The 27,183-nt window shown below is 41.4% G+C and overlaps 3 protein-coding genes across 3 annotated transcripts; all 3 read right to left on the bottom strand.

The window, feature by feature from the left end:
• Positions 1-7,214: 7,214 nt before the first annotated feature.
• LOC102716694 (isopentenyl-diphosphate Delta-isomerase I-like) lies at positions 7,215-10,944 on the bottom strand. The gene is made up of 6 exons (XM_006655259.3): positions 10,593-10,944; positions 10,102-10,157; positions 9,084-9,175; positions 7,843-7,945; positions 7,604-7,741; positions 7,215-7,519 (listed from the first exon to the last, which is right to left on the bottom strand). Exons 1-6 carry the CDS (start codon positions 10,829-10,831, stop codon positions 7,269-7,271), a joined length of 879 nt encoding a protein of 292 aa, XP_006655322.3. The 5' UTR covers positions 10,832-10,944; the 3' UTR covers positions 7,215-7,268.
• Positions 10,945-16,243: 5,299 nt separating this feature from the next.
• On the bottom strand, positions 16,244-19,438 carry LOC102705253 (tubulin beta-1 chain-like). The gene is made up of 4 exons (XM_006654340.3): positions 19,361-19,438; positions 18,685-19,121; positions 18,331-18,600; positions 16,244-17,110 (listed from the first exon to the last, which is right to left on the bottom strand). The coding sequence occupies exons 2-4, from the start codon at positions 19,076-19,078 to the stop codon at positions 16,437-16,439; spliced, it is 1,338 nt and encodes a 445-aa protein (XP_006654403.2). The 5' UTR covers positions 19,079-19,121; positions 19,361-19,438; the 3' UTR covers positions 16,244-16,436.
• A 5,893-nt stretch (positions 19,439-25,331) lies between these two features.
• LOC102716417 lies at positions 25,332-27,053 on the bottom strand. Its single transcript, XM_040524333.1, has one exon. It carries the CDS (start codon positions 26,986-26,988, stop codon positions 25,816-25,818), a length of 1,173 nt encoding a protein of 390 aa, XP_040380267.1. The 5' UTR covers positions 26,989-27,053; the 3' UTR covers positions 25,332-25,815.
• Positions 27,054-27,183: the final 130 nt, after the last annotated feature.

Below are 27,183 nucleotides of genomic sequence, written 5' to 3'. Positions count from 1 at the left end.
GTCCTCCTCATCTTTGTTAGTAGTATTATCAATGCTAATGGCTAGGGGTTGGTCATTTGTTTTAACAAAATAATATATTTTTTAAATAAAAAGTAATTTATGAATAACATTTTTATATACGTGTTCTGAACGATCTAAAAATAAATGTTGAAAAATAAACTACGATAAAAAACCTAAAATTAACTTTAAATTTAAGGTTAAGATTTTAAATTTTAGCTTATAAACATAAAGATAATCATAATCTAAAAGACGAGGGTCGTAAATATTCAAGATGGACGTGTACTTTATGCTTCAGTAAGCTACTTCCTCCCTCAGTCGCAAAACTATAGGGATTATTGTATGCGTCTTACCCTTGTGTTCATCGTGTGATCGCTACAGTATCTGTACGTGTGGCTCTACTGTGGCGCCTAACAAAAGCTGGTCCTTTTTCGCGTGATGTAATGATAAAACTGGCCAATTATTAGAAATAATATTGCATCTTCAGATCAGCTGGCTAGTTGTTTGGTGAAAACGGAACATGAGTGTGATGTGGTGCCGTGGTTCCATTTATGATGGATGATTCAGAGAAGCGTTCCAGTAGGACTACTAGTAAGTACTATAGCTGTAGCTTTGTTCTGTCTGTTGGAGTGGATCTCTGACAGTGGATGGTTGAGTTTGTTATGAGTTGGATCTTGGGTTCCACGGTATTGAATAGGCCTGCTTCTGGAATGTCAACATTCGCGGTGGTTTAATTTCTCCAACTTGGAACAAAAGTACATTAAGTTTTTCTTTCAAACATAATATAACAATGCAGGAGTATTATAGATAGAATGAACAGTTTTTGGAAGTATCTATCAATCACATGGAATAACCGTAAATTTTAGTCACTTTCAGAACAACTGACCCGACACGCTCGTATATTGCAATTAAATAGATGCGAAGTACCACAACTACTCTCCTCCCCCACCTGTGGTGAGGCTGTCGAGGCAACCACCATCCCGTCTTCTAGCTTTCTCCCCCATCCTCCAATCTCGCAAGTATGGCAGTATTGTCGCCATCTTGTTAGTCTTAGCGTATTGACTACCTATTTTCCCTTTCACCCTTCTAACTCGGAGAAAACCCCCTCCCCTCCCTCCCCCCAACCACCCCTCCTAGCCTAAACCCTAATCTAGTGTGCATCCACCAATGCATACTAGTGCTGGACAAGAGGAATAATTTTCCACCACCGTTGGCATCGTCGATGGAGTCCTCGCCATCTCTCTCTCTTATTTGAAATTTCTCATAATTTTATTAAATCGTCCAATTCCTTTTTTTGGCAATTCAATTAACTTCCAGAAATGGCAAGGTCTCCTTTTTCTCTCTTCTCCCTAACTTCAGAACTCTTATTTTTAATGATATCCTACTTGAGGAACATGAAGATTTAAAGAAGCAACTTCTGTGAAAATATAGAAAAGGTTGCTTTCTAATCTTATGAGTACTAATTCAATTTAAGATTTCGTAGCCAATAATTTTAAGAATCTGGTAAAAATCTGAATTATTAGGCCCTCTTTGATATGCATGAAAAACAAAGAAAGTTAAGATGATCCCAATCCTATAAAAAAATCTGATAATGCCCTTTGATACAAAGAATTGGATCCTATTGTTTCCTCTAAATTCCAACGGACTGGACAAACTTTTAGAGATTCGGAGAAAAATAGGCATGAGGTTTCACCTCATGTTTTCTTCTTGCATTGACTTAAATTCATGTATTTGTCCCGTGTGGCAATCAAACAGTAGTGTCAAAACTTGCTTGTGTTTTCAGGGGCCCTTTGAAATTTGAATCAAAGGATATGTGTAGGAATTTTATAGGGTTTGAATCTAACATTTTTTTCCTTCTATAGACATTTAAAACAAATAATTGGAATTTCCTAAATCATATGAAACTCCTACAAAATGGCACAGTGCATGTAGATTTTGAAGGAAAGTTTGCAAGAACTCTAACTTTTTTAAAAAAAGAAATTCATTTGAGTCTATCCCTCTTATCCAATTTCTCTGTTTTTATGCAAACAATCAGGGTGTATCTTACCTTAGAGAGATCTGAAACCACCACCCGGTGGAGCATGATTATCACGGCTTTCTACAGCGAGGCCCATGATAATCGTGGAGAAGAAACCATCTTTTTCATGAATGATGCGACGACCATTCATGTGTTTTTCATGCAGTTTCCAATATCTATTTTACACATGTATTTCTATCAAAATTTTATACTTTTTTCCTACTCCATTTTTTCAGTACTGTGTTTTAATTGCGGAGAAAGTGCAGCAGCTACATAGCCGAGTTGTTTCAATCTGAGCCTATCTGTACACATGATTGTACCCGTCCCAGTAACCGAACTGACACTGATACCTTTCCATGAAGAACACCCAACTGTACAAATGGACCACACACCACAGGACCAGACTAGCCATGGCCATGTACGTGATCCACGGTGAGGGCCCACCTGTCATACACTCTCTCTTTTTTTATACTTATACTTATAAACCAAAATTTAAAATTGTAGCCTTAAATTTGGAGTTTTGAGGTTTTTCACCCAAGATTATTTTTCAGCTTTAGCTTTTAGATCACTAAAAAAATACATAAATAGAATTTTTATTCATAAATTGTTTTTCATTACAAATATATACTGTTTAACTTTTCTCCAAGCAACACCCAAACAATCACCTCTGGTCTTTCCCCTGGCTTGTTTAAGAGCAAGTACAATAACATACTATAAACCAGCTATAAACATATTTAAAAGAGATAAGAGCAAAGAAAGAAAAGCAGTAAATAGCCAGCTGTAGTACGGGCTTTAGTACACCGTGTGTATGATATGTATGATCATATATTAATGCTTTGTAAGTAACTATTATATAAATTGACTATTAGATTGACTATAGATAAATTGGAGCTAGTATAGTGGCTAGAACTTGCTCTTAAGCGCTGACGAAAAAGCTACCGCCACCTCCTGGGCGGTCGGCCGTGTAGGCGGCGGAGTGGACGGCCGGGCGGGGCCGGTGGTCCACTCCGGTCATGGCAGCCACTGCCGACGACGACGACGGAGGAGGAGCTGGGACGAGTGGGAACGCGGCGAGGGGTTTTGCGGCTTCGATGCTCCATCCAACCATCGCTGTTAGTGCGCTGCCGGTGGTCAAGACCGAGCTCCGCCACTGGAACGCTATTTGCTTTGCTCATGCGCCTCTTTTTTTTTTTTCCTCTCTTCTTCTCCCTCTTTTTTTTTGTTGTTTTTTGATCGATCGCCGGTCGTTTTCTCGGTTGGTGGATTGCACAAGCCACTGATCATGCCAAGCGCATTGATCGAAAGAGGGAATCGTGCCAGATAATACTCGGTTAGGATTTCGGTTTGGGGGCAAGGGGTTCTGAATGTGCCTGAATTCTTGCCTACGCAGAGCACGAGTTGCGAGTGCTAAAACCATGTTAATTACGTCTCAGCTCACGGTAGCTTGACCGATGGGCAAAACCAGTATGATCCGTGATTGTGCTGATGCACTGAAATGGATAGGTTTTCTTGTTAATTAGGTCGGCACAGGCCGGTGACGACAGAATAAACCTTTAAGTCTGAGGGTAAAAGAGTACTCTCTTGTGACAAAAGCAACCCATTGTGATCGTCAAAGTCACAGTTTACACAGTTAATACTATTTCCTCCGTATTTTAACAAATACATCGTCAAAGTCGCAGGTTAAAACATTCGTCTTAAATTATAAACATATATCAAATATACAAATTATAATTAAGATATAGCTAATAATAAATCCAATCAAAATAAAATAAATGATAATTACGTAAATTTTTTAAATAAGACGGAGTGTTAAAATATCAATAATATCATCTATTAAAATACGTAGCTATATATTCAGCTCTGAAAATGAGATTTGTTTTTTCTAGGGACGGACTAGCATGCAGCGAAGTTTGCATTCAACAAATCTGCAAGTCATAGCACGCTGGCTGCAAAGCTGAATATTTTCGCAGCAGACGCACCGCATGACTGCATCCATATCCCCCGGTGGAGAGAAGAATCATTCGATCAACTACAGAAAACCGTGAAGAAATTAAGTACTACTGGGATACAGTAGATACAGCTTTGGCGATCGATACTTGCAAGGGGGGACTTTTTGTAGATGCGCAGAAGATTGGCGGCAGAAAAGCATCAATAATTCAGGTTCATGGGGGCCCCGGATCTCTAGCTAGTGGCGATAATTGTTTGGACGGAAGAGAAGGAGGTTGTTGGCTGGGGCCTCCTTTTTTTTATCTGCTGCCCCTTTTTGCTGCAGTTTTGCTCGGTGTGTAATTGTGTTTGGTGCAGGTGTTCGGTGCGAGACCGCGACAACATCCATCGATTGCTGTAAACATTTCGCAAGGTGGTGTTTTGAACAGATGAGATAGAATGGTTAAAGTTTTATATAATTTATCTGAGAGCTATCTAATATCGTAAATAATTTATTTGACTATGACAAATTTTAAAAAATGTTCAATAAAGATCAGATGATAAACTTTTATACATAGTTCTTTACGGAGAAAGTTGTTTATAAATTTAGGAAACGTGTCCACGAAAACCAAAAACCCTCATTGGAAACGAATGGGCCCAGGTACTGTCTTGGTTCAGCAACAAATTCTGCTATCATCCCTTGAGACGAGACAATTTGAAGTTCCCTTCAGTAGAACTGACAAATCGATCAAAGCTTCGCCTCCACTTGGCAGAGCTAGTGCTGCAGCTGGCGGTGCGCTCTCCTGACGTGTTTGCACAAACAAGATGGCAGAGCTAGTTCGTTACTGTCGACGGCATGCGTACGATGGCTATGTTGGTCGAAGAAGCGATTGGATTGCGCTGGCGCCTGATCGACGATGATCGAGCTGTCGCTAATCTTCAACCACGTGCCGTGGATGGCAGAATTTAGAGGGTAGCTGTGAAAAAAAACCAAACGATATATTTATAAATAAATATTTTATATATGTATTCTTAGTTATTTAAAAGCTAATGTTAAAAATAAATTCGATAAAAAATCTAGCATTAACTTTAAACTTAATATTGAAAATTTAAATTTTAAGTATAAACGAAAAGACCGGATGTTAGCCGTATTCTCTTAAGATTCTGTGAGATTTCTTTGCCCTTCGTATCGCTACGGCGGCGTGTTTTCTTGCTTCCTCCTGTCCTCCATCGTCTCTGCGTCTCGTCGCTTTTCATCCTTTTTTTCTGAGAGAGCAGCGTCTCGTCGCTGCTGGCTCCGACGGCGACGGGCGGGGCGCATCGGGTCGTGGTGGGCTTCTGTTTGTCACGCGCGCGCGACCCATAAAAGTTGGGCCGGAACGGTGTTGCGATTTGTGTGCAGGACCAAGTAAAGTTGGGCCGGATTTGGACTGCCACTCGCGTGCGCTCTATATTAGTTGGGCCCGAATGGGATTGCCACGTTTCTGCGGGCCGTTTGAGTTGGACTTGTACTACAGCAGCGGCATTGAGACGGCACATCGATATAGTCTGCAAATTTAGTCTTATTTAAATCTTAATCTTAACTTTTTATAAAAATTGATAAGTCTTCCATTATTTATCCGGACTGTGGCGTGACCCAATAATGTGAATTCTGCTCAGGCTCAACCAAATACAAAATCGCTTTATAGTTCAATGGATAAGGCATGGCTCTACAAGTGTAAGACGGATAAGATGTGACTCACAAGCGTAAGGTAAGGTCCTCGGTTGATACTTAGAGTCTTCTTTTATTTCTTCTTTTTTCAAACTAGACGGATGACCTAAGTAATAAGGGGTGATAAATTAGAGAGGAGAGACGACCTAATTAACCAGGGGTGATAAATTGGAGAGGAGAGAGGGATTTCATCACATCTTTCCGCTTTTGTGTAAGCCAAAATTTAAATTTTCAATCTTATATTTTTAGTTGATTTTAAGGTTTTTTCACTGAAGCCTTTTTTTAGTCTTGGCTTTTAGATCGCTAAGAATACATAGTTAAAATTTGTATTCACAAATAATTTTTGTTTGCAAATATACCTTATGCAGTTAGCATTAGCGCATGAAATGTAAATAGCCACAACAAAAATTTAAACTTTTTAAAATTTATTTTTAGAACCATTTTTTTCATATTATACTTTTTTTAGCTTAAAAGCCGATAAAAGCAAACATAAAAAGTGTTAATTTCACCAACATTTATAGTTTTTTTCTATTACTTACTACTACCTCCGTTTCATAATATAAGATGTTTGACTTTTCTGGTTGCAATGTTTAACCATTTGTCTTATTCAAAAATTTAGTACAAATATAAAAATTGACAAGTTGTGCTTAAAGTTATTTTGATAATAAAATAAGTCACATGCAAATAAATGATATGTTCATAATTTTTTGAATAAAACGAATGGTTAAACGTCGTAAAAAAAGTCAAAAATAGAGGAAGTACATCAGTTATATATACAGGCTGTTTATCATAGGCTAAGAATATATTAAAATATTTCCTTATGGTCACTTTAGTGGTCAAGATCACGCTGCAGAGACCATCGTTTTTGACACTGAGACGCATCCAGTGATCTGGGGACCCAAGCCATTATCGACAGGATATTTAACTATTTGCCATGCTCTGGTTCAAGATGTTGGATCTCTCCCAAGCGCAACTCGTCGATAGTGTCAAATAAAAGGAACCAGAGGAAGTACGTGCATGCTCTTTTCCTAAAGCCGCCTATTTTACACAACGATAGAAAGGAAATAGAAATTTCTATTTGGATTTTGAGTAGCCATTGGGAGCAACGAAGAATTGTCGGCTGGACATTCTCCCGTCACCACAACTTGGGCGTCTCCTCCATTTGGACCTCCTAGATGCCTCGATTGTCATGTTAAGAGTCAAATTTCTATATTACCGTGGGATATATAATTTATTGAGATACAATTTTAAAACAATAATAGAAAGTAACATTATAATCTTTTAGTAATCTACACAATTATCTTTTTTTCAAGTGTTTTATTCATCTAACACCCTGGCGCCATCGCTTATTCATTACCCGTTACAACACATCCGTATTTTTTTTCTAGTCCAATATAAAACTAGCATAAGCTCCCGTCTGAAAATGATTCCGGTGGTCTTTTTTCTTTTCTTGTTTTTTTTGCGTCATATAACCTGCACACCATGTATTTCTTTGTCGATTATTTGCATGAAAGCTCAAAAAGTTACAATAACAGTGCTTTGTTTTCTATCCCAGCAAAAAGATTAAAAAAACGGTTCTTTATTTTCTAAGGACGTTGCTCAATGATCTACTGCATTCTACAACTTATGAATTGTTTTCATGTCAGCGGCCGAGTCCAGAGTCCCCTGCTCTACGTGATCCCACCAGCCCATGAGGAAGTTGTCGACCACCAGCCTAAACCAAGGGGACAGCTTAACGCCGCCTTCGCCAGCGTCTGCCTTCTTGAGCAACTCCTTCAGCTCATCACGGTTCACGTACTTGACGTCGGCCACTTCTTCAGGGTTCGGGCTGAGCCTCACATCGCGAACCATGAACAGGAGGTAGTCCACTGAAATGGTGAATGATGGTTAAATTCTAAACTTTGCAGAGACTAGAAAATGTACGAGGTAGTGGGCAGTGGGCAGCTATTTACGTTCATGTTCGCCCCATTTCCCATCGGAGGGAGCCTTGTAAAGCATCCTCCCAAGAGGAATGAATTGGTCAACAGGTAGTTCTTCAGCCTTTATTCCCAGTTCATCAAATAGCTTCCGCTGTGCTGCGTTTCTGACCCCTGAGATACAATGTTGCAAGTAGTATTCAGTAAGGTGAATATAGCAGTATAGACAGCACAGATATACGTATGGGTTTGCATTTAAGGGCAGATAGATATACCTAGGCACTTCTCTTCAATGAGCTCGGAGTCACGGTATAGAGGGTGGCTACAGCAAGTGTTTGTCCAGACAAGTGGAAACGTCACTTTTGTTGCAGACCTTTGCTGCAAAGGATCAACACATTATATTCTAAAAAGGAATTCTATGACTGAACAAGCTCAAGTGACACTCCTGTTTATTTGATAAGATAGTGTGGAAAATAAGAAAAGAAATAGCAAAGTCCAGAACATATGGCAAGTATGATGGCATCCTGTACATTTGAGCCGTGTTACTATGAATTGATTCAGGAGCAAGTATAAGCTCTTGCTTATGAAGTACTCATAGCAATTATTGCATAAGAATGAAAAGCTCCAATGAAGTTGCATGCACTGTTGTTTCAAAAACTTTCAGATGGTCTCTTCAATATGAGTGGCAAGCAGTCCAGTTGACAATCCAAGGGGCAAGCAGGCAGAGAGTAGAAGAAACATCAGTTCCACCAGTTACACATGATTGGGACATGCTTCACTCAAAATAGAATTTTAACTAAGAGAAGTACCTCCTCTGTCCCAAAATACAAGACATCCTTAATTTTTAGGAAAATCAACATTTATATATTTTACTAATGATTGAACTAACAATATATGTTAAGTGTCAGGCATGTGATATCATTATATTCATATTTGAAAGTACTTTAATATGATCTAGTTCCATAGTTGTTAATAACATATTATGAAATAAAGTACTTTAATATGATCTAGTTCCATAGTTGTTAATAACATATTATGAAATAAGTTAATGGTCAAAGTGTAATAAATTGTAGACCGTGTAAAAGGCTAATACACCTTATATTTTGGGACAGAGGGAGTATACTTTTCTGAGTTGATTTCAAGATTAAGCTACCTATGAATGAGCCTAGAATTCAATGCGCATGCTCACAAATATTGCAGTTCTATCAGCCTAGGCTCCCAAGGCTACCTTTATCATTGCCCATGTAAGCAGACAACAGTAGAGTTTAGTTCTGAGATTGACAGTCCTAACTTGGTTTATTCATGAGCTACACCAACCAAAACACAGAAAAAAGCCAAAATTTTGAATTCCTAGCAATGTCAGCTTGTTCCAATCCTTATAGCACAAAGTATTATATATTATATTTTACTGGGAATTATAACAATGTAGACCATAATATGGTCCACTAGATACTAGTCCATGATAAACAACAACAAAAATATCACATCGTAAATAAACTAAATGCTGTGACAATACCTGAAGTAACAACTCGTATTTGGAGTTGAAGAGAAAAACACTGAACGCTCTGTGGAGGACATGCCCAGAATTTATCTTTTCCATCAGATGGCCTGAAAGTTATGACAATGATGTGACTGAAGAGCTAGTCCAATTATGCTTAACAAAGTTTTGCTTTGGTTTATGCCTTAAAGCTCCTCCTAAGGCATATTGTGTTTACATATTATGTTATAACAATGATCTTAAACAATTTCACAATTTTATTGGCACTACCTCATCACTCAATAATTGCAATTCTAGCAAATACCAATTTGCTTTTTGTGGTAATAGCAAGACAAAAGATCTTGAACTTTAAAACTAGTCTAGACATGAGTTTATAATTACACTATTTTGTTAGTCGACGATTTGATCCAGTCACGATTTCATTAACACTATTGTATTTCATTAGTTTTATCCACTATCCAGTATAGCATGCACAAATGAAGGCAAGACCTGCCTCTAGCACTTGACACAAATACCACACAAAGAGACCGAGACTGTACGAATATTTAGTTCAACTAGACACTCTATCCAAGACCAGATACATATGAGGGCAATTTCTAGCAGAATAATTGAAGTAACCAAATTAAATATACTGATTTTGTATCGAGAGTGTACTTAGGCCATCCTCAATGTAAGTTTCATGGACACGATTATCTAGAGTGACATGTCATCTAAAAAGTTTGAAACTAGGATAAAACACTCATCTCTGAATGCATAATTTCATCTATTGTTGTTTCCTAAGTTACATGCAAAACACAAACTGTCTAGGTAATAATGCATAGAAGGTTTTATCTCCATGAAATTCATTTCTTCTCTCTTTTCATTAATACATTGCCATGTCCTTAAAAATGTATGACACTCTATTTATTGTCCATGAAACTTCCATTGAGATTGGCCTTAAAAACAACAAGCGGCGGTTTTATATGTAGTCAATCTAAAAATGTGGCAACCACACAAAAATGAAAAGAGAGGTCAACCCATAGAAACAGAAACTTACAGTTGTACTTAGAATCATGTCCAACGACGTTATCCTGTTCGTCAACTAAAATACACCTGCAGGGTAGAAGGAGTTCTTCAGTGACGTTGTCATGAGATGAAATGCAACTTACTTGAGCTTTATCCAGCTTTTCTTTCCCCACAGCACAAACCAGATGTAATAATCTATCAAACTAGAAGCTAAAACAGTACCAAGCAATCAAGCTAGACACTCATGGAGAAAAATCATAGGCGTGCGCTGGCTGAACAAGCATGGTGGAAAACTATGCCAGTTTAAAACGGATCATCGTAAGAGACAGTCTTGACCGCCACTACTTCAGCTGTATTCACCATCGACTCTGCCAGCATCCGTACGACCATACCCCGGGTTAAGATGCTAAACCCGCCGAGCAACACACCCAATTCGACATTTCCACAATAACAGCAGCGTCAGCAGCGCAGTAAGACCAAGCTGGCGTGACCGGAAGGCGGCGGTGGGTGGCGGCCACTTACTCGTCCTCGAACATGAGCCGCCGCTGGACGGCGTCCATCCCGGCGTCGGCGCCGACGGCTCCGGCCTTCCCCATCACGGCGGCGGTTGCGGCGAAGGAGGACCGGCCGCGAAGCGCGAGGGCCCACCCAAACGAGGAGGCGGAGCCCGCGCGGGCTGAGGCGCGCGCGACGCCGAGGCGGCCGAGGGACGCGGGGGCGGACGAGAGCGGCGCGAGGGAGCGGGCTGCCGCCGCCGCCATCGCGGGGAGGGAAGCAGGCACTCGGACCTCGGGTCGTTGGGTTGGGTGGGTGGGTGCGGGCGGCGGCGGGCGGCGAGGGGTGGATGGATTTGGGCGCGGCCGTGGCCGCCGGCCGGGCGAGTTTGTTACCGCTGTGACCGCTAGGCGCTAGCGAAGGAGCGACTGCGTGCGGGCCGTGCGGGCGGTGCGGCGCGGGGGTTTAATTTGGCGTGGCGATGGGGATGGGGATGGATGGCGCCCGGAGTCAAAACGGGGAGGTGATTTTCAAGCTTGTGTTTCCGGCGTGGTTTGGGTCGGCACACCACGTGCACACGTGGTGCTTTTTCTCGTGGAATTTTTCACGTTTTCTTGGGTGTGAAAAAGGAATCGTGAAATCGTTGGTTTGGTTGATGTTAACTACATGTTTGATAAATTTGTGTATCTAGCTCTAGGAAAAGGAGAGTGTAGTAATATATGACTTTTTTTTTATCCTTTTACTGTAGCGAGTACTTATATTGAAGGGATCATAAAGATTAGGGAGATTCATTCTGTCATTCATGGAGGGCCGCTGACAACGGAAGGGACGGCGATGCCCTAGGGTTTGGTGGTCAGGGAGGGGCGGCGATGCTACTGTTCACGGGTGAACAGTACCCCGTAAACAGTAATGACGGGAGGGGGTTCGGGTTTTTTTTCTTTAGTGAAGGGGTACGTGTGTAATAGGTGGCACTGGTGGGTAATTACCCCTCAACTCATGTTTTGGTCGATAAGATTGGTTTTTGGAGCATCCCTTGAGGAGCTTCATGAAAAACGTAGAGTTGGCCTCCAACTAGGATTTTTTCGGATTCGGAGTTTCTGGAGTTGGACGCGTTTAGCAGGAAAAAGTTATAGCAAAGTTGTGCCAAATAGGCCCTAAAATTCGTTTTTTTTACTGCCCCTAGTTCAACAGGCAAGAATTGTATTAAGTAGCTTCATAATAGCATCTTCAACCGACAACCCAAATTAAACTCTTTAAATGCTGATTTGGCCAATCTCTATTTTGTTTGGTCACTTAAATTCATTTTTTACTCCAATAGTCTATTCATCCACCCTTTCTATTCCGAGTGTATGACAGCTAGGCCCTACATGTCATCCTCTACTCTTTTCTTTTTATTCCCTCTCCCTCAATCTCCTTCTCTCTTTCTTTTTCTCTTTCTCTCTCTCATTTTCTTCCTCAGCAGAGGTAGCCGGCGGCGCAGGAGGTGGGGCGGCGTGGGGAGGCCCGGTGCCGACGCGGCGCGACGACGAGCCAGTGGCGGCTAGATTTGGGCTTGAGCGGACGCGGCGGCGACTCCCCGATGACCGACGGCGGCTTGTAGTAGCATTGTTGTGTAGTAGTACAGTAGTAGTACTTTGTTTGTTAGCCACGCGTGGGACCTTAATTTGACAAGTGTATTTTGGCTGGCCAAATTCGGCCAGGGATAGGAGTGGTTTGGCCATCTGGTTGGTCATTCTGTTGGACGACGAATTTTAGCCTAAGTTGCTTGGAAAGTCATTTACCAACTCTATTAGAGAGCTCTAATGGATATAGCTTCATGTAAGACCATATACATTGATTAATATTTAAATCTAGTTAAAATTCTTACTATATAAAATAGATAGTGTATTGAAGTATTTTTAATGTGATGGAACTATACGTTTATATTTAAATATATGTATTCGTAGATTGTTTAGCATGGATAAAGATAAAAAAAAGATTATGGTGCTCATTGATAAATGAAAATTGGATGAGAGAAAAGAGTATAGATAAAATGGTGATAATTTTGAATAAGAAATTATTGATTAAACGAGTAGTAGTATAAACTATTTGTCCAAATTTTGGTGCACGATTCAAATCACTGAAATACTTCTATTTGTAGTAAATTGAGTATACAGTATATTGGTTAGGATTTATGAAAATTTGTATCAGTAATAACTTTCCAAAAGTTCTGACGAGCAAACTAAAAAAATGTCAAAAGTACTTTACCATTTTTTTTGGTACCAGAGTGAGGTCGTGAGGACTCATTTGGAATGCGGGATAGAAAAAAAATGTAGGGGAGAGTATCATGACTTAGGCCACGTTCGGCCACCCCTATAAGTTAACTAAGCATACCTCGTTTTTCGCGCGTACAATTTTCAAACTGCTAAATGGTGTATTTTTTATAAAAAATTTCTGTAGAAAAGTTGTTTTAAAAAATCATATTAATCTATTTTATATTTTTTTAATAACTAATAATTAATTAATCATTTACTAACATATTACTACGTTTTTCGTGTCACTTATGTCCCCTCCCGAACAAGGCCTTAGACGAATATTGCAGGAAATGAAAAAGACATGAGTTTAATAAAAGAGTCGTTTGGCTGCTTCATAGAAAAATAAAAAGAACCCCAATAAATAAGTTGCTTTGAAGTCCAATCCTTTGAAATTCCTACTATAATATTTGGTTACAAATTTTTGAAAGCATACTAAAAACATGCATATACGTATTTCCCTGGAGAATACCAAACTTATTTATATTCGGGGTACATCTGAAAGAAGACAGGAACACATTGGGTTTTTATTCATGTGATTTGTTCCCCTTAATCAAAACAGCGCCTTAGAGGATACTGTGAAGATCATTTCTTCGTTTCAAAAGACCATGTAGGATTTTTTTTTTACAAAGGATTTCAATGCTCCAAAGTTCCTTTGTCGCTCCCTAGCCCAAATTAGTAGGTATTACAGCGGTTTAATGGGACATCAGAAATTGACCACTTGACCATAATTAGTACTCTGCCTCACTGGTTGCAAGTGCAATATCTTCGAACATGGGTTGACAGTGATATGAACTGGTGCTACAAATAATGGCATGGACAATAGTCATTAATAGATGGCTCTTAACCTTACTAGTAATATTTGCTAACATGTGTTGTGACCTAAAGTCATGAACAAGAGTTAGAATATATAGTACTACCCCCGTCTCATAATAAGTTTATTTTTAGTTGTTAGATACAATGTTTTGACTTTTCATCTTATTTGAAATTTTTTATGATTAATATTTTTATTGTTACTATACGGTAAAACATAAATAATACTTTATGCATGACTAATTTTTTAAGTTTTTTTACAAATTTTTTAAATAAGACAAATGATCAAATTTTGGACATAGAAATCGAAAATTAAAGTTATTATGGAACGGAGGTAGTAGAAGTCAATTACCCATATATTCTAGTTAAATGTGAATTTGAATTTGGAATGTTCAAGTACTACTATATTGTCATTTATCATGTCATCTCGCCGTGTACAGTAAAAGTGATGGGGTTTTAAAGTCCGAAGGTTACATAATGAAGTTACAATATTGCCCTTCGAAAGATTAAGGGGACACATGGACCTAAGGTTAATACCTATGACATCTTAGACCACATCATGAGCTAATAGTTGCACATAAGTACCGGTCCACATGCATCTTGAGAACATATTTCTTCTCGGCAATGTGAGCGATACAGTTCACCTTGTCCTTGGTCAAATTCATCCTTCGAGCAGCTACTTTCCCTCAAGTAGTTCATCTTGTCTTTCTTCATGCCCTTCAATAGTAGAGTTCATCTAGCCAATCCACTTGCCTAATTATCACACTAACTAATGACAAGGTGCAATTAGCTTACCTACTTGCCTAATGGAAAGGTGCATTCTCTACATGCTCATAACCAAGTTTTGGTTGAACAAGGGAAAAGAAGACCCTGCACCAACAAGATAGCATGCCTATGGGCAACTCATCTTGCCTCCTTACTTGCCTTGCGGTGGCAATGTTCATGTTGCTTTCCTACTTGTATTTGTAGTGGCAAGGTTTATTTTGGCTTCACACTTATCCTTCAGTCATCTTAGCTTCCTACTTGCTTTACAGTGATGAGGTTCATCTTGGCTTTCTGTTTGCCGTAAAGATGTTTATCTTGGCTTCATACTTGCCCTTCATTTCATGAAGTGATTATAAATACCTAAGGGTATCTTTATTGCCTATGTGCTATATCCACCTTTCCATCCTACAGATAGCCTAATGCTCAACACTATGCATATATCCGAGTTTTGGCCGAATAGGGAGCAAGGTGAACCTTGCACTAACAACATGTAAGACAGAAGAGAGATAAATATTGTTGCTATGGTTAATAACAACTTAATAACAATTCTTAGACTATAAAATAAAAACTTAGTGAATTGTTTATTGGATCATAGTCCATCTGTCCCAATATAAACCGATTTTATGGAGAGAGACTTTGTCCGACAAAAATGTGATTTTGCTAAAACAAAACTAGGTAATTGAATGAGTACTGCACGGGTAGATCCTACACGGCATGATAAGTGGCTAAGAAAGCCTTATCGTGTCCCTCATTTCTCCCTCTCTTGTTTCTTTCCTCTTTGACTCCAAGAGGCGACCCTCTCAATTTCACCCGGTCGCGTCAGCCCATACTATCTTTGAGATCCGCTCCTCTTGCCGGCTCATCCTCACCTATGAACCCTAGTGGTGATGAGGGTATCAATGGAGGCGCTGCTAGATCCAAGAAGTCGGGTTGTAGGTGGCGGCTACGGAGTTCAACAAGGTCGGTCGCCACCAACATAGGCCTATTGGGCTGCAACGGTGTGGGAAGTTGGGAAGGCTACAACGACGCGGGAAGTTGGGAAGGCTGCAACTTTGATAGCCATGGATCCCGCCAGAGCAAGGTCGTTGCCTTCGTGCCGCAGATCTCTCAGGCTAGTGAAGATGGTGATGGAGCGGTACAAGGAATTTATCCACTTACCATTTCTTTTTAGAGAAGTACTAATGATTAGTACTAAACTTGCATTAGGAAGATAGAAATCAACTTATATTGGGACGGATGAGGTATGTTTTTACCATAGTTGCAACTTGAACCACAATAGAACTAATATTTTTCACTTTGGGTTGTCACCCTCGTATATTCGCTTCTGCTTATGCTTATAAGCCAAAATTTAAATTTTTAACTATAAATTTAAAGATTTTTTCATCGTAATTTATTTTCAGTCTTGACTTTTATTTCGTTTATTTTCGCTAAGAAAACATATATAATAGTTGTATTCATAATTTTATTTCGTTTACAAATAGGCCAGCAAACAATCACCCCTATATGTTTGCATATTGTTTCACTTCGAGCATGTACGTCCTCCTCCAGCTCTCTCAACTTTCCTCCTCTCTTCTGAGAGAGCATGAACCAATAGGCCATGCGCCCATGCTTAGGGAAGGTCAATCCCTGCCTCTCTCGGGTATTACTACTACACTATTTTGAGCAGATTTGAAATTTGTTTTCTCAGTCATTTCCTTAGAATTTAACGCTTCACATCAAAATATTGGCTAGTGCTTGTGCTTACAAACATTTCTGTTAGAGTTTCCAAAAGTTCACCAGCTCAGCATTCTCGCAAAGGCTCACCCAGCATTGGAAGTAAGCAAACAGAACATCAATAGCCAAGACTTGCATACAGAACCAGTACGCCGATCTGATACACACGATATCATACAAACAAGCAGCAAATTTAGGTGCGGAGGCAGCAACTACGATGATGACATGATGTTCAGGCAAACATGTGGTGGTCACAACCGGTAGGATATGAGGTATCATTTGCTCAGCTCTACTCCTGTATCGCCTCCTCTTCTTCCTCGTACTCGCCCTCCTCGTCGGCGGTGGCGTCCTGGTACTGCTGGTACTCGGAGACGAGGTCGTTCATGTTGCTCTCCGCCTCGGTGAACTCCATCTCGTCCATGCCCTCGCCGGTGTACCAATGCAAGAACGCCTTCCTCCTGAACATGGCCGTGAACTGCTCGCTCACGCGGCGGAACATCTCCTGGATGGAGGTGGAGTTGCCGATGAACGTGGACGCCATGGAGAGGCCGCGCGGCGGGATGTCGCAGACGCTCGACTTGACGTTGTTGGGGATCCACTCCACGAAGTAGGACGAGTTCTTGTTCTGCACGTTGATCATCTGCTCGTCCACCTCCTTGGTGCTCATCTTGCCGCGGAACATGGCCGAGGCCGTCAGGTACCGGCCATGGCGCGGGTCAGCAGCGCACATCATGTTCTTGGCGTCCCACATCTGCTGGGTGAGCTCGGGGACGGTGAGGGCACGGTACTGCTGCGAGCCGCGCGAGGTGAGCGGCGCGAAGCCCACCATGAAGAAGTGGAGCCGCGGGAAGGGGATCAGGTTGACGGCGAGCTTGCGGAGGTCGGAGTTCAGCTGTCCTGGGAAGCGCAGGCAGCATGTGACGCCGCTCATGGTGGCGCTGATCAAGTGGTTCAGGTCACCGACTGTCCAACAAAATCGACAATCAGATGAGCATTAGCACATAGTAGGATGGCTTTTAATGATAACAAATGTTACTACATAAGAATATAGAAATAGGAGTAACAAATTTCACTGATATTTTGGTTTCAGTGCAAACATTTTTACAGTAAATTTTCCAGTATACATTCCTGATTTCATACTTACGAAAATGAAGGAAACATCTCTACCACTTTGCAGTTTGTACTTCGTCAGTACTTCTATTAAATAGGAGTAACACACTATGGAATATCACATCCATTATATTCAACTAGGGGGTTGTTTAGACGAGGCTAAACTTTTTAGCCGCATATGATGTTTGAACACTAATTTAAAATATTAAAGATAGACTAATAAAAAAACTAATTTCATAAATAAGTGGCAATCTGCGAGAAGATTTTTTTAAGCCTAATTAATTCATAATTAGAGCATGTTTACTGTAGCATCACATAAGCTAATCATAAATTAATTAAGCTCAATAGATTTGTCTCGTGAATTAGTCCAAGATTATGGATAAGTTTTATTAATAGTCTACATTTACTATTTATAATAAGCGTCCAAACATTTGATAGGACAATGGACTAAAAATAAGTCACTTGTCCCAAACACCACCTAAGGGTCCACTTGGGTAGGGGTTTGATAAGATTAGATAAGAGCAAGTATAATAATAGACTATAAGTTGATTATAAACTGATGTGAAGGAAAGAGATAATGAAAAAGAAATGGGGTTGGCTCTCATGCAAGAGCCAACTATAGACTAATTCCAAAAAAAATACATCAAATGCAAAGATAAGAGAAAGAGATAATAGATAAAAATTATAGCCAACCTTATAGTCAATCTATTATATGTGTTGACTATAATATAAACTTATAGCTAGCAGGTTGGCTTTGCTATTAAACTTGCTCTAAACAAGCTGAGCACACCAACCATATATAATGATGTAGTAATACAGAGCCAACACTAAGAATCCATTACAGGGGACCAAACTACCAAACTGATTTAGCTGCCTGCCATCACCTAATTAGGACGATCAAGCTAGCAAGATCCTCACAACATATTGCGTACATCAAGCAGTAATTTTGCACTGGTGAAACGAAATGACGGGTACCAACCTTTATTTCATAATAAAGCACTAGTGAAACTAGATTAAGCTCATAATATTGCTTAATAACCAAAAAAAGTGATCAATGGTAAGGATATGCTTACAGCTAGGAGTTGTCAGCTTGAGGGTGCGGAAGCAGATGTCGTAGAGCGCCTCGTTGTCGAGCACCATGCACTCGTCGGCGTTCTCCACGAGCTGGTGGACCGAGAGCGTGGCGTTGTAGGGCTCCACCACCGTGTCCGACACCTTGGGCGACGGGAACACGGAGAAGGTCAGCATCATCCGGTCCGGGTACTCCTCCCTGATCTTGGAGATCAGCAGGGTGCCCATGCCGGAGCCGGTGCCGCCACCGAGCGAGTGGCACACCTGGAAACCTGAACACACGAGCGCGCGCGCACATGAAGCAGAATTCGATCGCCGGATTCCTCGCGAAGAATTCTAAGAGACGGTTCCTATACCTTGGAGGCAGTCGCAGTTCTCGGCCTCCTTGCGGACGACGTCGAGGACGGAGTCGATGAGCTCGGCGCCCTCGGTGTAGTGGCCCTTGGCCCAGTTGTTGCCGGCGCCGGACTGGCCGAAGACGAAGTTGTCCGGGCGGAAGATCTGGCCGTAGGGCCCCGTGCGGACGGAGTCCATCGTGCCGGGCTCCAGGTCCATGAGCACGGCGCGCGGCACGAACCGGCCGCACGACGCCTCGTTGTAGTAGACGTTCACGCGCTCCAGCTGCAGCTCCGACGTGCCGACGTACCTCCCCGTCGTGTCGATGCCATGCTCGTCGCACACCACCTCCCAGAACTTGGACCCGATCTGGTTCCCGCACTGCCCGCCCTGGATGTGCAAGATTTCCCTCATCTCTTCTCCTTCCTCCGCTCCGGCCCCCCTGGCCTCTCCTCACCTGCAGGATCGCTCGCAAAACGCCCGCGTCAAAATCTCTTCGCAATTCAAACGCTACAAAAATAAATTACAGCACGGAGCAGGACAACAACAACAACTACTACTACTACTTCCGATCCCACCAAGAACACCACCAGAATCCCCACACAAAAGAACCAATCAGACCCCCAAAAAAAATCACAAAGCGCTCAAGAATCCGGGAAAGGGAAGCGAAGCGAACGATTTCGTTGCTGAAATTACCTCAAATCAGGGGAGGGGAGCGATCGGATCGTGCTAATTTGGGGATTGGGAGAGAGTACGTGGGATCGAGCGCGTTCGTTCTTGGGAGGCCGTGGAAATGGGGGCGGTTTTTTTATAGCGGGGAGCGGGGTGGGGGAGGCTAGGGCTCCGGATCGGACGGCCCAGGCGGTTTCCCTCCAAGGAGGCGCAGGGGAGATCCTGGCCGTTGGATGGGACGATCGGACGGTCTCGCGCGTCGGCCCCGGCTGGCCCGTTGCTGGCTTTTGGATTTTGAAATTTTCCGAGGGTGGGAGCGGGGCCGGGGGTATAACCGTACAATGACGGATATGCCCTTGGCCGAATTGGAGAGGGCGGGGTAGAAGCGGGATTGATTTCCTGCCGGTAATTTTGTTCTTTTTTTCTATTCACGAAGCTGAACGGTTGAAACTAGAAAGGCATGGAAATCACTTGGGGGGATTGTTTGAATTTGTCATGGAAAAAAAAACCAAAAAAGTATATTTACGAATAAAAAATAATTTGCAAATAAAACTCTTTTATATATATATATATATATGTATTCTTAGCGATCTAAAAGACAATGATGAAAAATAAACTTCGGTAAAAAACTTAAAATTGAAGGTTGAAAATTCAAATTTGGCTTATAAGCATATATAGAAATGAAAAGATAGGTGACTGGTAAACCATGCTTCGATAACAAATCATCATGCATGATCAACGGTAAATTTGGCTTGTAATTGTTCCGACACTTTTTTTATCCCAGAAGGGGTTATTTGTAAATATGCTACATACGTAAAATGTCATGTCAACGATAAACTTTAGTCAGATTAAGTTTAGACTGTCTATAATTCATTAAACCAAGAGGATTGATCTAGATTTGTAATTTTTAAGTTTAGGGATATAAATATCATTACTCCCAAGTTTAGGGCTTATTCGTTTCACATGAATTTTACAGAAATTTTAGAGGAAATAGTTCCATTCCTTCAGTTTTTCTGTAAAAATCCTTTGAAACGAAGAGGCCCTTAAAGATTTTGATGTGCAATTTTCAATCTTACTGACCTAAATAAATTCATCCTAAGTTTAAGAATCGAGCATATGTATTTTACTCAAGATATTTTATGGATCTAGTGTTGTTTTCTATAGACATGATATTGTTTCTAACCATTTTTAACTAGTGTCGTAGCACAGCATGATTTGCACTTCAAATTCATGCTTCATGCTAGTATGTTTGTACACAATGATGATCTATGGTATAATAGTCACCGGTGATTTTCTATTCTAGATTCCCAAACCTGCAATATGTTTGTGCTAGACTGCTAGTGTGGATGCAACAGGATACTAATGTAGTAGGCATCTGCTGCGTTGGCTTCATGCAGTGAGACCAACAGTGAACCGTTTGGAAAGAAGGTACCTCGCCTGCGTTCGTCGTAGGGATGGTAAGTTAACTTATCCTTACACGGAAAATAGAGTAATAGATTAGTATATGATTAATTAATTATTATAAAATATAAAATAAATTAATATGATTTTTAAACAACTTTCTATAGAAAATTTTTGCGAAAAACCGCTTAGCAGTTCGGGAAGCGTGCGTGCGGAAAATGAGACGGTAAGTTAACTTAGAGGTACACGCCGAACGTGGCCCTAATAGATTATATGTGCAAATCACAAATGATTGTTCAAAATTATCCTTTAGTCCTACATTATTGCTTTTATCAAGTTGTTGCATACATCTCGATTCCTAATAACAGTAAACACTAGGGGCTGATCTGGATTGAGGCCAAAATTGGCCTTATCAAAATGTGACTATAACAATATTTGTCACTGCCAATATTAAGTAAGGTAAACTATATTCGTTTCAGGCTAAAATGAGCCAAATCAAAGTTTGATATAATCTTATTTGGCTTCTAGGCAAATGCATTTCCAAAATTTGGCACCAAACCAAATACTTGAATATCACTATGGTCAAATTAATTTTGCTAAGGTCAATTTTACCCTCAAACCAAACTGCCCCTGAGTATCACAAAAATATTAAGGATGATACAACCCTGAAGGTATATATAATATCCAAATTAGTACTACCTCCATCTTTATTTATATGACTTTGGTTAGTGTAATTTTACACTAACCAAACGTCAAACATAAAAGAATAGAATGGAGGGAGTAGGAAAAAAAAAGCAAACTGTCATGCTGCTCAATAATTCAGATATTTGAGCAAATTGCTCTGGCGCTGTCGACCAGCGCAGCCGCAACTGAAACCTTTCACCCATCCCACCAAAGAGAACACGACAGCGAAGCGAAGCATATGCATGCGCAACGAGGTGATGCTGCAGTTTTCCAGCAACCACTGAAAGGTGGCGAGTAGCGTTAGTGACAGTAAGGAAGAAGTAACACAGTCAGGCAACCCGATTAGCTCGCGGATCATTGTCTAATCCTTTGCGTGTTTCTTGGTTTAGGCATCGATCGATCGATCGCTTCAGCTAGCTAGCCAGCTATCCGGCCTCTGATCCCCCACCTCTCCCTGATCTAGACATGCCCAATTTGTTAGATTATTTCTCTCCTTCGTGTTGCAAACCTGCAATATGATTAGTCGATCGGTTGTGCTGGTTATTTGCAATAACAATGAACGCTACGTACGCTGGGAAGCTGTACCTCACATGCAGCAGGCTTACCTGTATATTACAGGATAATGTGGTTAGCAGGATGCATCGATCTGCTCCGTTTGGCTTCATGTAGTGAACCCAACAGTGAGCCGTTTGGAACGAAGGTACCTAGCTAGCTGATGATTGATTTGTCCGAATTACTATATAACTAGGAAATTTTCCTGCGTGGATATATCCATAAAAAAATCAGTTAAAATATCCAAGGTTCCATATATCCATAAAAAATCAGTTAAAATATCCAAGATTCATACCAGAAGGGTACCTGCTGGAACCCCTGGCAATGTAATATTGTTCCAAGATTCCCTAGCCCATGTGTTGGCAGAGCATAATAGCTCATTGATAATACATTTATTTATTTGTTCGCAATAACCGATAGTATAAAGTTGTGTTTAGATTGAGAAAATTTTTGGAAGAATGTCACGTCAAATGTTTGATCCGATGTCGGAAAGGGTTTCAGACACGAATGAAAAAACGAATTTCACAGCTAGCCTAGAAACCGCGAGACGAATTTTTTGAGCCTAATTAATCCGTCATTAGTACATGTTGGTTACTGTAGCACTTTTGGCTAATCATGGACTAATTAGGCTCAAAAGATTCGTCTCAAGATTTCTTCCGTAACTGTGTAATTAGTTTTTTGGTTTATCTATGTTTAATACTTTATTTAGGTGTCCAAAGATTCGATGTGGTGTTCTTGAAAAAAATTTTGGGAACTAAACAAGGCCTAAATGTATAATTGTTCTTGTGCTGTCCGATTGCTACTACTACTGATCTATGTACTAGATGGTAATTAGTAGTACCGTTTTATTCCTTCTGTCTGTGCAGGATGTGAAATACTAGCAACCTGAAGTGAGACTCCATGTCCATTGAGACAGCAGTATACAGACAACGTACGTACAGAGAAGAAGGCATAGGATCCTTTCGTTTACGTTCATGAGTCCATGTCCTAATCCCTACCTATCAGGAGTACATCACCGAGGCCTTTTCGCTTCTGATTATACTTATAGGCTAAAATTTAAATTTTCATTCTTAAATTTAGAGTTAATTTATTTCTTAATCTTAATTTTTAGATCGTTAAGAACACGTATATAAACGTTATACTCATAAATTATTTTTTATTTGTAAATATGTCATCTGGATTTTTTTTTCCAAACAATCCCCTCCTTTACCATACTGTAATCAGCTAGCAGCACACGGGTGTAGATACACCCGGGTACTTGCATGACATCTAAATAGTCATCAAAAAATATGAAAAAATTAACAAGATAGATTAATATGAGTTATATCACTTCACAAACATGCAAGTTTAAATTTAATTTCTGCAAGTTGTAGCAAAAAATAAATAAAACTAAAACTAACTATACTCATATTCATAATTGTTTTTGTTATTTTTGCTACAAGTAGATGAATTTAAACTTATATGTTGGTGTAGTGATATAACTCATATTAAACTATCTTGTTTTTTTCATATTTTTTAATGACTGACATACGAGCAAAACAACAAGTGTATATACATCCGTATGTAAAAAACTGCTTCCACGGACCTGCACAATGTGACAGGCAGCTCCGCGTCCGGCGCCGGGTACCATGCATGTTCTGGTGTTCGGCCGCTCGTCCAACCATGGCCTGCTTTCGCTGCTTGACAGCTTGAGCGCTTGGCAAATGGTAATGCAATGACTCTGGCACTGTGCAATGAGCAATCAGTGCCCCAGACATACGTTGTGTCAGAATTCAGAACATGTACATGGTACATGATCCATGTAGAACTGTGTTCAGATTGGTCAGAGCTACCATGAGCTCCGTTTCGATCGACATGGGTCAGGACTCTTTGACCAGATCGATGGCCTTGTCAATAATATAAACAGCCAATTAATAAATGTTATAAAATTAATTTATGATAAAAAGTCAAAAAACAACTTTAAAATTTGAATTTTGACTTGTAGAAGTTACGTGGTGAAACTACGCACGCCCTGATCTCTACTCCTTCCGTCATAAAATAAACCAATCTTTCACTTTTTACCTATAATGTTTTACTGTTCGTCTTATTTGAAAAAATGCGATTAATATTTTTCTAATAGATGATAAATCATAAATAGTATTTTATGTGTGACTAAATTTTTTTAATTTTTTAAATTTTAAATAAGATGGACTCGAAAACCTAAAGATTGACTTATTCTGGAGGGAGGGAGTAGATCGCAAGTTCGCAGCACGGAGAGGAAGACAAGTTGTCGTGGTTTGGTCCTTTGGTAGCGTTGCACCTAATGGGTTGCCTTGTCCTCTCATGAGGATGCCATTGGCTGATCCACATTGTACTACCTTATCTAGGTTTGCGGTCTTCTCTCTAATATTCTTTTGTTTTTAGATAAAGGAAAGCAGAAGCAACAAAAGGTGATTTGATTTGATTTCTGAAATAAATTCAGCATCACATATGAATAATTGGGCCAGGTTCGATATTAACAATTGGGCCGGGATCGATGTGTATGGGATAATTGTGCTAGGGCTCACGTTGAAGCTTCATCCTTTCGTTTCATGATCGAAACAATCGGCTTGGCCCATATGAAAGATCATGTCTATAAGCACCTCCCAGTAGAGTAGGGTGGCAATTTTTCGCTATCCAAAGTACAAACCAAATGCTTATAAGACTAGTTATCGAAAGAACACTCGAGCAGACGCTCTGACCGCTCTGTTTCCCACTCTCCACGTCCCAGGGGTAGTTCCATATCAGCAACATCTCAGCACACAAAGCAGTCAAATCAACATCACATATGCATAACATTGCAGAATTTCAGCAGCTTTAGATGCACAAATAAAATAGTACACATAATCACATGTGAAGGATTTCCGTACTGCATCAGTACAAGAAATGAACCAACGAAGAGCCCTAAACCCTGAAGCCGATGTTCACAATTTCTACTTTGGCATCAAACATCAGGGAGACTCCAACAGACCAGGAAAACACTGATAAAATACAAACACCAGGTTGTACTCCAATCCAGCTGTAATCATCATTTTTCATGTTATGTCCAGTACTCAATCTTACTCAATGAAAGCATAAGAAACAAACAGCTGTAAATAACATAGTAACAGCCTAATAGGTACTCTGGCTGGAACTGTACAGTTCCGATAATTTCATCAACCAGTTCCAAATTTAAAATTCACAGCTTGGGTTGAAGTTGAATTCAACACACAAGAACAAATTTCCAAGAGAGCACAAATATGATGGCAACATGTAAAATCTGTACGGGCTTATTCAGTTTGGAGGAATTGCGACATTAATTCATAGGAATTTTTCCAAGAGATTTGAGTGGATGAAAATTTTCCTATGTTTTCGCTCTAGAATTTGTAGGAATGAAATTTTTTCTTTGGTTTTCCTATCCTTAGTTCCTGCAAACTGAATGGCTTTCAAAGGAATCCAATCCTTAAGAATTGGATCCTTTGATTTTCCTTCAAATCGAATCGAATAGGTCCTACAATAATATGCCCTCAATGCACTCAAATGTATGGGGGTACCATGCAAGGAGGAAACCAGTTTCAAACAGTACATATATACATAACCATGAGCACTAGACCGAACACCTACTCTGCAAATGCTCATAATTGAAATATGAATTGCCAATGTCTAACGGCAAAATGGTTCCAGGTTAGTAGTTACTTGTACACTTCGGTAGGGTTTGAGTGTTGCACTGCTAATCTTGTAGTACTTGCAATGACATCAATGGCCAGCGGCAATTGTCCTACAAAGAAGAAACAAGAGAGAACAACAATGGCTGATGGCAAGGCCTCAAATGAACAGAAGGCACATCACAAATTCATCTGCTGTCGCTGTGGTTTCTTCTCCAACCCATCGAAGCCTTCAAAAGGGATCTCGCCATTGATAGCCCGTGAGACGTCGGGGACCTCTCCCTCGTGCTGCCGCACGTACACCTTCGTGAACTGTGCGAAGCTGGCAACGAGCAACTTGGGCACCCGGCGCCGCTCCTCCGGCTTGCCTTCCCTCCTCAGCACGGCGAGCACCGCGCACCTCCTGGAATGGGAGTCCAGGCTCCGCTCGAGCATGTTCGGGAATTTGATGATGTCCTCCCGGCTCAGCCCCGCCTTGCCAATCAAGAAGCCGACGACTTTCTTCAGCTTCTCGTCCGAGACCCTTATCATGGCCGGGCACCGCTGCAGCATCACGGCGACGTCATCCTTGTCGAAGCCAAGGCTCCGGTAGAGCGCAAACTTCTTCTCCAGATTAGAGGCCTTCAGCTTGGCGAAGGCGGCGAAGACGTGGACGAACATGGGGTTGGCCAGTCCGATGCCGGCGTCCTTGACAGTCTGCACGATCTCCTCGACGCGGTCCGGCTCCAGCAGGATGACACCCGGCTGGATGCCGATGAGCTGGGATATTGCGCTGGGTGTAAGGCCATGGACGTTACGGAGCACGGGGAGCGTCCGGAGGAAGGTGGCCTTGTAGTTGCAGCGGATGGCGAACGGCATCCGGCGCAGCACGGCGACGATGTTCGAATCGGAGCCAAGGACCTCGCGGAGGGAACCGAAGAGCGGGGCGAGGTGATTCTCGATGCTGCGGTGGAGGATAGCGGGGTAGAGGGAGACGACCTTGGGGAGGAGCGGCGCGGTGATGCCGACGGAGCTAAGGAAGTCCAGCTTGGGCTGGAGAGTCCGGGTGGGATCGGATGCGAGGACCTTGCATAACACTCGGACGGTCACGGAGATGTCGGCGTCGGTGAAGCCGTAGCGGCGGAGGAGCGCGAGGACGGCGTCGGCGTTGCTGGTGAAGGCTCGAGAGTCGAGGGGCGCCCAGCGCGCGTTGCCGGCGGCGCGGGCGGCGGCGGCAGGGGAGAAGCCGCAGCTGGAGACCAGGTAGGATACGACCGTTGGGTCGGATGTGGTGCTGGCAGCGGCGACGGCGGAGAAGAAGCGGAGATGCTGGGGGAGGAGGAGGAGGCCGCGGCGCCGGACGGCGGCCAACATCGCCGAACTCGGCGGCGCGGAGTGGAGGGATTCGTTGACAGGGGCAGCACCGTCAAAATGAGATTATTTAGGGGTTTACTCGTGGGCTTTTGGGCCCGTACGAGTAAGTTAGGTGGTATTTGGGACAACAGTTAAATTTTTGAACGCTTATTATAAATAATAAACGTAGATTATTAATAAAAATTATCCATAATC

The sequence above is a fragment of the Oryza brachyantha genome, chromosome 5, assembly GCF_000231095.2.
Source record: "Oryza brachyantha chromosome 5, ObraRS2, whole genome shotgun sequence".
In the NCBI taxonomy this organism is placed as follows: Eukaryota; Viridiplantae; Streptophyta; class Magnoliopsida; order Poales; family Poaceae; genus Oryza; species Oryza brachyantha.
The sequence above is the reverse complement of the archived record's forward strand: the minus strand, read 5'-3'. Positions and strand labels throughout refer to the sequence as shown.

Excerpts from the sequence above, each read along its gene's own strand:
- LOC102705253 (XM_006654340.3), bottom strand. The coding sequence starts at position 19,078 with ATGAGGGAAATCTTGCACATCCAGGGCGGGCAGTGCGGGAACCAGATC. Across the intron at positions 18,601-18,684 it reads GAACTGCGACTGCCTCCAAG|GTTTCCAGGTGTGCCACTCG; the intron begins GTATAGGAACCG and ends TCGTGTGTTCAG. Across the intron at positions 17,111-18,330 it reads CAAGCTGACAACTCCTAGCT|TCGGTGACCTGAACCACTTG; the intron begins GTAAGCATATCC and ends TTTGTTGGACAG.
- LOC102716417 (XM_040524333.1), bottom strand. The coding sequence starts at position 26,988 with ATGTTGGCCGCCGTCCGGCGCCGCGGCCTCCTCCTCCTCCCCCAGCAT.
- LOC102716694 (XM_006655259.3), bottom strand. The coding sequence starts at position 10,831 with ATGGCGGCGGCGGCAGCCCGCTCCCTCGCGCCGCTCTCGTCCGCCCCC. Across the intron at positions 7,742-7,842 it reads CATTGAAGAGAAGTGCCTAG|GGGTCAGAAACGCAGCACAG; the intron begins GTATATCTATCT and ends ATTGTATCTCAG. Across the intron at positions 7,520-7,603 it reads GAAATGGGGCGAACATGAAC|TGGACTACCTCCTGTTCATG; the intron begins GTAAATAGCTGC and ends TCACCATTTCAG.